This window comes from Bombina bombina, chromosome 1 (genome assembly GCF_027579735.1).
Source record: "Bombina bombina isolate aBomBom1 chromosome 1, aBomBom1.pri, whole genome shotgun sequence".
NCBI classification, from domain to species: domain Eukaryota; kingdom Metazoa; phylum Chordata; class Amphibia; order Anura; family Bombinatoridae; genus Bombina; species Bombina bombina.
In genome coordinates, this window is record NC_069499.1 from 244,431,993 (window position 1) to 244,444,504 (window position 12,512).

Genomic DNA, 12,512 nt, shown 5'->3' on the forward strand with positions numbered 1-12,512 from the left:
TTATATTTTGGGTTGTGGATTTATTTTTTTCAGCGACTGAGGAGTTCCACATATTGGGTATTACTATCCCATACGTCACTAGCTCATGGACTCTTGCCAATTATATGAAAGAAAACATAATTTATGTAAGAACTTACCTGATAAATTGATTTATTTCATATTGGCAAGAGTCCATGAGACCCACCCTTTTTATGGTGGTTATGATTTTTTGTATAAAGCACAAATTCTTGTTGATTCTTTTTACTCCTTTCTTTATCACCCCACTACTTGGCTATTCATTAAACTGAATTGTGGGTGTGGTGAGGGGGTGTATTTGTGGGCATTTTGAGGTTTGGGAAACTTTGCCCCTCCTGGTAGGATTGTGTGTCCCATACGTCACTAGCTCATGGACTCAGGTAAGTTCTTACATAAATTATATTTTTTTTAAAGTTCCCAATTTACTTCTATTATTAAATTAATTTCATTATCATATTATTCTTTGTTGAAGAGATACCTAGGTAGGTAGCGTGCACATGCCTGAAGCACTGCATGACATGAAACAGTGCTGCCATCTAGTCGTCTTGCTAATATATAACATTGTTGCAAAACTGCTGCCATATAGTGCTGTTGACCTTACATTTCTGCTTTTCAAATAAGGATAACAAGAAAACAAAGACAATATAATAATAGAAGTAAATTAGAAAGTTGGTTAAAATGTTTTGTTCTATCTAAATCATGAAAGAAACATTTTTGGGTTTTATGTCCCTTTAAAATAAAATTTGTGCCTGCACTTTTCATATCTACCTGTAGGTGTAACTGTTCCTTTCTAGCTCAATGTAATTATTTACTGTGTTCCTCTCTCTTCACTTTCCTCTCTCTTCCTGAACTCCAGTGGGGTGCAGGCTGAGAGCAGGGCGAGATAGAAAGGTTAAAAATGAAATCAACTCTTGCTTCATGATGTTTTACTTAGAACAGAAAAATAGGAATTATTTGTAATTAAAGAATCACCTTTTTTCTTTTTTTAATCAGGAATATTGTGCTTTTCAAAATCTCCTTTTGCACATTAGCAGATTACAAAACATATGTTTTTGTTCTGTACTGAAAACTGTGGTACTAACTTTAGAACATTGCACAGTCCCATGAGATGCTGCATATTCCTTTGGGCACTACATTGCATACAACCAACTACAAATGCTTTAAATTTAGCTTTTTAAATGTAAGCCCTTCAGTTAAAGAAAAAACAAAAGTGATTCATCTTGTGTTTTAGCCATTCAGGTGTTGACTTGTCTAGTTAACCTGCATTATATTGATTAAATATATATATATTTCTACTGAGACATGCTAAGATACAGTAAACAAAAATAATAAGCGTAACTAATTATATTCAAATGCAATATTTCACATGTAGATCTACAGAAGAAATACATCCATAAAGGGAATATAAACTATGAGCTAGATCAGTGTTCCTCACCCTTTTTATAGCAAGTACCCCATCAGGCATAACTATATATATATATATATATATATATATATATATATATATATATATATATATATATATACGTATATATATATATATATATATATATATATATATATATATATATATATATATATATATATATATATAGCGCTGTATATACCTATATAACGATTCCTATAGATATATTGGTATAGATATATATTTTACATTAACATTTTCTGATATACCGGTATATAGAAATATATATTTAATAATAAAACAAATCTTTGTAAAGAACAGTGGAATGAAAAAACAATTTGTAACGCTCTTCGAGTTTCGTGCTTTAGGTCTAACGTAGTGTTGGGTTAATGCACATGAGAACTTAGTTATCTTAAGGCTTGTTTTTTTAAATATAAAATATTGAAAAATATTATTATAGATGTAATAAAAAATTCAAAATACATAGAATATATATTTTTTTACAATATCTATAATTATGTATTATTTTTTAATATTTAAATAACTCACCTTAAAATTACAAATTTTTCATGTGCACTAATCTGAAAACTGCATTACAACTAAAGCGCAAGACCCGAAGCGCGTTACACATATTTTACATTCCAATGTTTGTGAGATAGAAATTAAATTTTTATTATTATTAAATATATATATATATACATCTAATAAGGTTAATGTAAAATATATACTTATATAGCTATATATATATATATATATATATATATATATATATATATATATATATATATATAAATATGTATTTAAAATACCATTTTTGCTATATGTGAAGAACATTGGAATGTAAAATATTAATAACTCCTGTTGGGTTAGCGCACAAGCAATAAGTGTTAGGTTTTTTTCTTCTGTGTTCTCCATTAAAGTCTATGGGGAGAAAAAGTTTGCACGCTCTCAATATCCGAGGTCCTGAAGTTAGCGCTCGTTGGGTTTTGCTTGCACGCAAAAGATTTACTTTCAATTGTTATACTCATGCTAATCTGTGCAGGCAGACAGATAACTTCTAGTGGTGTTTGTGCTTGAGCGCTAAATAGCGCACCACTTGTAATCCAGACGTATATGTCCAAAAGTATGTTGACATGTCTGCTAATTATTGAGTTCAGGTGTTTCATCCACACCGATTGCATAGAATGCAGTACATAGCCATAAAATCTCCATGGAGAAACATTGGCAGTACAATGGGCCAGACTGAAGAACTCAGGGACTTTAAAGCTGACAATGTCATAGGATCCTATATCCTATCTTTGCCACAAGTCAGTTTGCAAAACTTCTTCCCTACTAGATTTTCCCTGGTCAACTGTAAGTGCTATTATTGTAAAGTGAAAGTGTCTAGGAGCAACAACAGCCCAGACACAAAGTGGTAGACCAGACAAATTTGCTAAGTGCTGAAAGCGAGTAGTATGTAAAAATTGCCTATCATCTTTTGTATTACACACTACAGAGTTCCAAACTGCCTCTGGAAGCAACATCTATGTGTTGGGAGCTTCATAAAATGGCTTTTCAGGGGAAGCAGCTGTTTACAATCCTCACATGCGTAATGCCATGTGTCGGCTGGAGTGGAGTAAAGCACACCGCCACTGGACTGCAAAGTGGAAACGTGTTCTCTAGAGTGATGAATCACCCGACACGGCCCTCTCATGGTTCTCTTGCTACTTGTCTAATCGTCCCATGATAGGGCCTTCTCTGGTGCATCCTCTATCCCTTTACCACTTTGTGTTGGGGTACTGCAAGGCTCTGTCCTTTCTCCCCCTCTCTTCTCAATCTGCGTCATCATTAGGTTCCATTATAAAGTACCACCAGTTTCAATATAATTTGTATGCTGATGGCCCCTGAATCTACCTCTCTTGACTAGACTCACTAGACATATTCCCTTCCTTGCTAATGCGTATGACTCATTACCCCAACCCCCTATGCTCAATGAGTTCAGACTTGACTCATACCTTCCTTTCACTCCTCACGTCCAGTCATTGGCCAATTACTGCCATTTTCACCTTAAAAACATAAATTAGCCACTTCCTCGCACAAAGCACAACTAAGATTTTAATCCACTCTCCCATCATTTCCCACCTTGACTATTGCAACTACATCGTCTCTGTTCTCCCTAGCTGCCACCTTTCTCCTTTACAATCCATAATGAATGCCTCTTCCAGGCTGATCTTCCTTACACAATCGCTCTTTATCTACTGCACCTCTCTGCCAATCCCTTCTCTGGCTTCCTCTAGCCTCTATAATAGAACACCAAATTCTGAATCTGACATTCAAGGCCCTCAGTAACTCTACTCCCCCCTTTCTCAGACCTCATCTACAGATACTCTCCCGCAGTAACCTTCACTCTGCACATGATATCATGGTCCCCTCCTTTCTTGTTACCTCCTCAAATTTCCGTCTACAGGACTTCTACAGAATGGCCCTTTTTTATGGGACTCTCAGTCGCTCTCCACAAGACTCTTCCCTTTGAAACTTTCAAGTGCTAACCTTTTCTTACCTCAGTTCCTCTCCTCCTTTTGTTATCCCCTTGAACCCCCTAGGCCTACGAGCCCAGCTGTTTTGTAGATCACTTTCATGAATGCTGATTTACAACTCTTGGCAGGACTCATTTGTTCCCTATAAATACTACCTTGCATTTTATATCTCATGCGCTTTGGAATCTGTTGGCGCTCTACAAATAACCGATGATAATATTAATAATAATAATAATAATAATAATAAAATGGAGATACTCTATTCCCTATGTTTATAGTAGAGACAGTGCAAAGGGCATTACCCTCATCTACAGAACAACCTGTACCCTGCACATTGGAGGGAGTTGCTCAAATGATAAATAACTTGTTGCTCCAACTCTCTTGAATGAAAGATCTAAAAAGCTGCTATCACAGGACAATTCATATTGGTCCAGTTACTTAGAATCTTTTGCAAAAGTCTTGAGAAGTCCCCATGACATCCACGTATATACACAAGACACAACTAAGACTTTAATCCACTCAATCATCATTTCCCGCCTTGACTATTGCAACTCCATCCTCTCTGGCCTCCCTAGCTGCCATCTATCTCCCTTACAATCCATAATAAATGCCTCTGCCAGACTGATCTTCCTTACACGTCGCTCCTCATCTGCAGCACCTCTATGCCAGTCCCTACACTGGCTTCCTCTAAACTGCAGAATACAACATGAAATCCTGACTGTTAAAGCTCTCAATAACACTGCTCCACCCTATATCTCCAACCTAGTCTCCAGATACTCTCCCTCCCGTCCCCTTCGCTCTGCTCATGACAGCCTTCTTTCCTCCTCTCTTGTTACCTCCTCACATTTCTGTCTACAAGACTTCTCCAGACTGGCCCCTATTTCTCTTGTAAGGTGTATCCAGTCCACGGGTTCATCCTTTACTTGTGGGATATTCTCCTTCCCAACAGGAAGTGGCAAAGAGAGCACACAGCAGAGCTGTCCATATAGCTCCCCCTCTAGCTCCACCCCCCAGTCATTCTCTTTGCCAGCTCTAAGCAATCGGAAGGGTAAAGTGAATGTGGTGTTAGTAAACAAAATAATCAGGTGGGCGGAGGATCACTCTTGCCATCTCTCAGCAATTCACATCCCAGGAGTAGACAACTGGGAGGCGGATTTTCTAAGTCATCAGACTTTTCACCCGGGGGAGTGGGAACTCCACCCGGAGGTATTTGCCCTGCTGACTCAGCTATGGGGCACTCCAGAATTGGATCTGATGGCGTCCCGTCAGAACACCAAGCTTCCTCTTTACGGATCCAGGTCCCGGGATCCCCAGGCGGTGCTGATAGATGCTCTAGCAGCGCCTTGGTCTTTCAATCTGGCCTATGTTTTTCCACCGTTTCCTCTCCTCCCTCGTCTGGTTGCCAGAATCAAGCAGGAGAGGGCTTCGGTGATTCTAATAGCGCCTGCGTGGCCACGCAGGACCTGGTATGCAGACCTAGTGGACATGTCATCTGTGCCACCATGGACACTACCAATGAGGCAGGACCTTCTAATACAAGGTCCTTTCAAACATCCAAATCTAATTTCTATGCGTTTGACTGCTTGGAGATTTTGAACGCCTAATTCTATCAAAGCGTGGTTTCTGTGAGTCGGTTATCGATACCCTGATTCAGGCTAGAAAGCCTGTCACCAGGAAAATCTACCATAAGATTTGGCGAAAATATCTTTTTTGGTGTGAAAACAAGGGTTACTCATGGAGTAAGGTTAGGATTCCCAGGATTTTGTCCTTTCTCCTTAAAGGGACAGATATCTGCTTTGTCTATTCTTTTACGCAAACGTCTGGCAGAGGTACCAGACGTTCAAGCGTTTAGTCAGGCTTTAGTCAGAATCAAGCCTGTTTATAGACCTGTGGCTCCGCCATGGAGTCTGAATTTAGTTCTTTCAGTTCTGCAAGGGGTTCCGTTTGAACCTTTACATTCCATAGATATTAAGCTTTTATCTTGGTAGCTATCTCTTCTGCTCGAAGAGTTTCGGAGTTATCTGCTTTACAGTGGTGTTCCATGCAGATAAGGTAGTTTTGCGTACCAAACCCGGTTTTCTTCCTAAGGTTGTGTCTAATAAGAATATTAACAAGGAAATTGTTGTTCCTTCTCTGTTACACATCTGTTACACAATCTTGATGTGGTTCGTGCTTTAAAGTTCTATTTACAAGCAACTAAGGATTTCAGACAAACAACTTCTTTGTTTGTTATCTATTCTGGTAAGAGGAGAGGTCAGAAGGCGACCGCTACCTCTCTTTCCTTTTGGCTGAAAAGCATCATCCGTTGAAGGCCAGCAGCCTCCTGAAACAATTACTGCTCATTCTACCAGAGCAGTGGCTTCCACATGGGCTTTTAAAAATGAGGCTTCTGTTGAACAGATTTGTTATGCAGCGACTTGGTCTTCACTGCATACTTTTTTCCAAATTTTACAAATTCAATACTTTTGCTTCTTCGGAGGCTATTTTTGGGAGAAAGGTTTTACAAGCAGTGGTGCCTTCCGTTTAAGGTACCTGTCTTGTTCCCTCCCATCATCCGTGTCCTAAAGCTTTGGTATTGGTATCCCCCAAGTAAAGGATGAACCCGTGGACTGGATACACCTTACAAGAGAAAACAGAATTTATGCTTACCTGATACATTTCTTTCTCTTGTGGTGTATCCAGTCCACGGCCCGCCCTGGCTATTCAGTCAGGTAGATTTTATGTTTAAACTACAGTCACCACTGCACACTATGGTTTCTCCTTTTTCTTCCTAACCTTCGGTCGAATGACTGGGGGGTGGAGCTAGAGGGGGAGCTATATGGACAGCTCTGCTGTGTGCTCTCTTTGCCACTTCCTGTTGGGAAGGAGAATATCCCACAAGTAAAGGATGAACCCGTGGACTGGATACACCACAAGAGAAAGAAATTTATCAGGTAAGCATAAATTCTGTTTTTGTGTAACTCTCTGCCTCTCTCTACATGACTCTCCCCTAGTTTTAAACCTTCCAAGTAACAAAATGACTTTCTGTTAAATAAATCGAGAAAAAAGTGTTTTGATTTTAACATGCAAAATTATCTGTGTAAGTGTATGGAATTGTAAAAAAAGAAAAATAATTTACGTTTTAATGTTTATAATCAGTTGAGTAGATGCATGTAACTTTAAAACTGATCTATGTTTAAAATGGAACATACAGCTACTACTATAACTTCAACCCATTCTATGCACATACCAATTATTTTATTTAATACATTTAGGCATAGATTACAAGTGGAGTACTAATTTATCATGTGACTGCAAACGTGTAAAATCGCCCGTTTTAAAGACACGCAATAAATAACCAGCCATTACAAGATCACTGGTTAATTTTCTAAATGAGCCCCAATTGCCCCTAAATTTCAGTGTAGTGTTGGTTTTATTAAATAAAAAATATTAGCTTTTTTATTTAAATAACTGCAAATACCAGTTATGAGGGGTTAATGTGTAATATGTGTTAATATGTGTATATAGACGTATAAACACATAAATATATATGTATATATTCATATACTTATATATTTAAATCTGCTGCCCAACGCTGCGCAACTTACCCCCTTAGCTGCGCTAGGTTCTCATGCCGTAAGACCCATTGGAGCCTATAGAAACACGCTCTATTGAGCGCAAAGCTTCTATGCAATGCAAACATGACCACGTGGGCCACTTCAAATACCATTGATTAATTGCGACAAGTGGAGCCCAAATATTGCGCTCACAAAAGCACAATTTTGCGCTCCACTCGTATTCTGATCCTTAAAGAGATAGGAAAGTCAAAATTAAACTTGCATGATTCAGATAGAGCATGTCATTTTAAGACACTTTTAAATTCATTTCTATTTTCAAATGTGCTTTGTTCTCTTAGTTAAAAAATAAATGCGCACATATCGTACACTAGTGGGAGCTGCTGCTAATTGGCGCCTGCACACATTGTCTCTTGTGATTGGCTAACTAGATATTTTCAGCTTCCTGACAGTAGTGCAATGCTGCCCCTTCAGCAATGGATAACAAGAGAATGAAGAACATTTGATAATAGAATTAAATTGGAAAGTTGTTTAAAATTGTATGTTCTATCTGAATCATAAAAGAAAATTATGGGGTTTACTATCCCTTTAATAAATAGCATGTAAAAAACTTTCAATCAATGTTCCTTGCATTACTGGAGGGGGTAACTTGCAGTGAAGGGGTTAAAAAGCATCTTTACATTGTTACAAACAGTCATGAGGTAGTCAGTACTCTGTAACTGCCAAAGATTGATTAAAATCACTTTTTGGGATGTATTTCTAGCAGCCAAGGTGTAAAATCACTGCTTAATTTGTTGTTGGCATCCTAGGGGTAATATCACAGCTTAGTTGTTAAATATATATGTCAGGACCTAAGTTGGAGCCCATGCACCATTTTGTTACCCATCCTACCACTATTCTCCGGTCATCTGCTGGATGTTAAGTGTTTTTGGGGAAGACAACTGGCAACCCTAATGATAGAAATGTAAATCTTGTGGAAAATGAGAAGCTTTACATTGCCTCAGATAAAACAAAGTTAGATTATGTTTTTATTTTACAAATTACATTACAGAATAGTTGTTTTATGTGCTGCTGTAGTTTAACCCCTTAACAACCGCAATGTACCCTTTACATCGCTGATCGTAAAGGGATTGTCTGTTTATAATAGCATGGGTCTTGTCGCGAGCGGCGAGACTGCGCTATTACACCCTCCCTACATCCTGCTGGCTTCCTGCTAGGGGGTTAAGCACATGGATACAGTTCCAATCAAGAGCCACAACAGCAGGAGCATTAGCTCACCAGCCTTGTTCAAAAAACATATCACCCATATGAAAGATCTGATAGGAACAAATCTGTAGTTATATTGGTGGTCAGGGAAAAGTATGCTAATAAGAACTATTTATTCCGCACAGAAACATCTCATTTTTACATACATTGTAGCGTCTTTTAAAATATCCTTCTGTAAATGAAACAAAGGAAAAAATGCCTTTTATTCTCTTCTAGGCTTTTCTCTTTTAAGCCAAGTGTCATTATATATGTTAACTTCACATGCAAGCATTTAAGGAATTATTAATGTAAACATTTTTTTTTAAGGTGTGATAGCATGGAGAGGAGCTTTGCTTCTTGCGTGATGGATGAATTGAATATGGAGGTAAATATCCATAAGTACTAAATCTATTAGATGATTATCATTTTGACTTTACACCCTTAACTGAAATAAGGAATTTAGGGGAAGGAGGGGACCATAGACCCCAATCACAACCTACACAAGCTGTGTAACCTTCAGACCCTCGGGGACAGAATGCTCTAGTTGCCCTCTTCAGTTTTTAAAATGACTATTCTAATTAAATAAATAAATAAGTGAACTAAAAAGATTCCGCACTGTCATAAAAATTGCAGTATGATTATGAAAATCTTTGTCATTTATTGGAACATGATTCCCTTATTTGAACACTATATTTTGCTTATTATGGGTATACACTTGTTTTATTTACTATACTTTGACCACCTGCTCTCTATAGAGGTTTATTCTACTCTTCATTTGAAAGACTGTCCGTCACTTTTTGGTCTTCCCATTCTACATAATGCAAAAGGAATACAGCCGCAAGACACTGTAAATGAGAGGAAAAACGGAGGCGTCTGATGGTGTAATAACGTAAGAACTATCAGGAGGAACAGATGATGAGTACAACAGTATACTCACAAGCCAAGGTGCACATCTAGTGCAATAATCAGCAGACCGAGGCTTCAGAGACGCTCGGCTGACTCAATCCACTCTGGTAAGTAACTGGGCAAGATGCAGAACGCATCCTCCAAAAGCGTCACCAGAACCAGGATAAAGTACCACGATTCTCTAATATGACTCGTAAACCAGTTTCCAATGTCCAAAATCAAGAGCAAGGTGTGGATAAAATAGTGCTTTATTTAAAAACAGTTTAAAATACAAAGGAGCACAGAAACGCATTTCTCAGCGAATGTGCCGTTTCATCAGGCTGTATCGCTCTTTCCAAACCTCGCTCTAGTTATACCTAGGAATTACCAATCATATGTGTGCGTGTTAACACACCCAACAATTATTCACACCCTATTGAACCAGTATCCAATCACTGCCATTGTGAGTAACAAACATACTTTGTGGTGTTATCAATCTGAGTTCAGATAGAAACACGCTCACCAGGCTGACAGACATTATTGGATAGAGGCGCTGATAATGTGAACCAATCACACAAAAATGTGTGTTAGTACCTATTAATCTGAGCAATAAGAAACACAATATTTGATAATTCAAAGAGAATAAAATATAAACCCCTATAACAGCAGTCTAACAAGTGCATGATTGGGGTGCACCCATCGACCCTTTGGGTCACAGAATCGGCCCCGAGATCCAATCGTTGTAATATAGCCAGCATCTATATCTAATTAAAAAGACCAAAATAATAGGTCAAACGGGCAAAAGCCCGCTAGGATGATAAGTGTAATTGGACTCGAGGAACGGCACTGTGAACCAATTGCACAACAATTTAACAATACACACAAAGACCAATATTAAAATCAACAGATATATGAATAATCAGTAACACAATTGAATAGTGAATATCATGAGAATAGTCGCCACACATATGGTATTTAGAATCAAGATATAGGTTCAGTCTTCAGTAAAGAGACAATTATATCACAAGCATATATCGAATATATATCCAAAAACAGCAATCAGTCTGATGCATAAATCATAATAAGGGAACACACCTCCCAAATGTGCACCCCCTATTGGATCATTCCACTGGTATTGGAAACCAATTGCCTCTTAGTACGTCAGGGCCCAACAAATTGGACCAATGTTGGGGAGGCTAAATGGATGTGAATAATAGGGTGTGAATAATTGGTGGGTGTGTTAACACCCACACATATGATTGGTGATTCGTAGGTATAACTAGAGCAAGGTTTGAAAAGAGCGATACAGCCTGATGAAACGGCACATTCGATGAGAAACGCGTTGCTGTGCTCCTTTGTATTTTAAACTGTTATTAAATAAAGCACTATTTTATCCACACCGAGTCATATTAGTACACCTATTGGTAATTCCTATAGAGAATCGTGGTACTTTATCCTGGTTCTAGTGACGTTTTTGGAGGACGTGTTCTGCATCTTGCCCAGTTACTTACCAGAGTGGATTGAGTCAGCCGAGCTGCTCTAAAGCCTCTGTCTGCTGATTATTGCACTAGATTTGGACCTTGGCTTGTGTGTATACTGTTGTACTTGTCATCTGTTCCTCCTGATAGTTCTTACGTTATTACACCATCAGGCGCCATTAGGATTTCAGTAGCTCTCATCCTATTGGCTGATTTGAATTTCAAAAATCAAATCAGCCAATAGGAATGCAAGGGACGCCATTTTGAAAAGGTGCCCTTGCATTTAAGATTCAGTATACGGCGGCGGCCGTATAAAGAGGATGCTCCGCGCCAGATGTCTTCAGGATGGGCGGGGGGGGGGGTCTTTGTATTTTTTTATAGGAAAAAGAGCTGATTTCTTTAGGGCAATCCCCTACAAAAGGCCCTTTTAAGGGCTATTGGTAGTTTATTGTAGACTAGGGTTTCTTCTGTTATGTGTGATCAGTCCACGGGTCATCATTACTTCTGGGATATAACTCCTCCCCAACAGGAAATGCAAGAGGATTCACCCAGCAGAGCTGCATATAGCTCCTCCCCTCTACGTCACTCCCAGTCATTCTCTTGCACCCAAAGACTAGATAGGATGTGTGAGAGGACTATGGTGATTATACTTAGTTTTTATAACTTCAATCAAAAGTTTGTTATTTTACAATAGCACCGGAGCGTGTTATTGCCTCTCTGGCAGAGTTTGAAGAAGAATCTACCAGAGTTTTTACTATGATTTTAACCGGAGTAGTTAAGATCATATTGCTGTTTCTCGGCCATCTGAGGGAGGTAAAAGCTTCAGATCAGGGGACAGCGGGCAGATGAATCTGCATTGAGGTATGTAGCAGTTTTTATTTTCTGAATGGAATTGATGAGAAAATCCTGCCATACCGTTATAATGACATGTATGTATACTCTACACTTCAGTATTCTGGGGATGGTATTTCACCGGAATTACTCTGTTAAAAGTACATTAAACCTTTTAATAGGTATTTATTATGTTAAACGTTTTTGCTGGAATGTAGAATCGTTTGCATTTTCTGAGGTACTGAGTGAATAAATATTTGGGCATTATTTTTCCACTTGGCAGTTGCTTGTTTTAATTGTGACAGTTTCGTTTCTCTCTCACTGCTGTGTGTGAGAGGGAGGGGCCGTTTTTGGCGCTCTTTGCTACGCATCAAAAATTTCCAGTCAGTTACTCTTGTATTTCCTGCATGATCCGGTTCATCTCTAACAGAACTCAGGGGTCTTCAAACTTCTTTGGAGGGAGGTAGATTCTCTCAGCAGAGCTGTGAGACTTATATATTGACTGTTATTAAAATTTAATTATTGTTACTTTACTAATGGGAACAAACCTTTGCTAAAAGTTGTGTTGTTTTTAAGGATTGAT

The 12,512-nt window shown here is 38.4% G+C and overlaps 1 protein-coding gene across 3 annotated transcripts in view; it reads left to right on the forward strand.

The window, feature by feature from the left end:
* Positions 1 to 12,512, forward strand: part of CCDC9B (coiled-coil domain containing 9B) — a 673,451-nt gene that overhangs the window by 590,671 nt on the left and 70,268 nt on the right. For all 3 annotated transcript variants that reach the window (XM_053697898.1, XM_053697899.1, XM_053697900.1), the window contains exon 10: positions 9,063 to 9,120. In XM_053697898.1, coding sequence (XP_053553873.1) covers positions 9,063 to 9,120 — 58 coding nt within the window. The remainder of the gene's footprint in view (positions 1 to 9,062; positions 9,121 to 12,512) is intronic.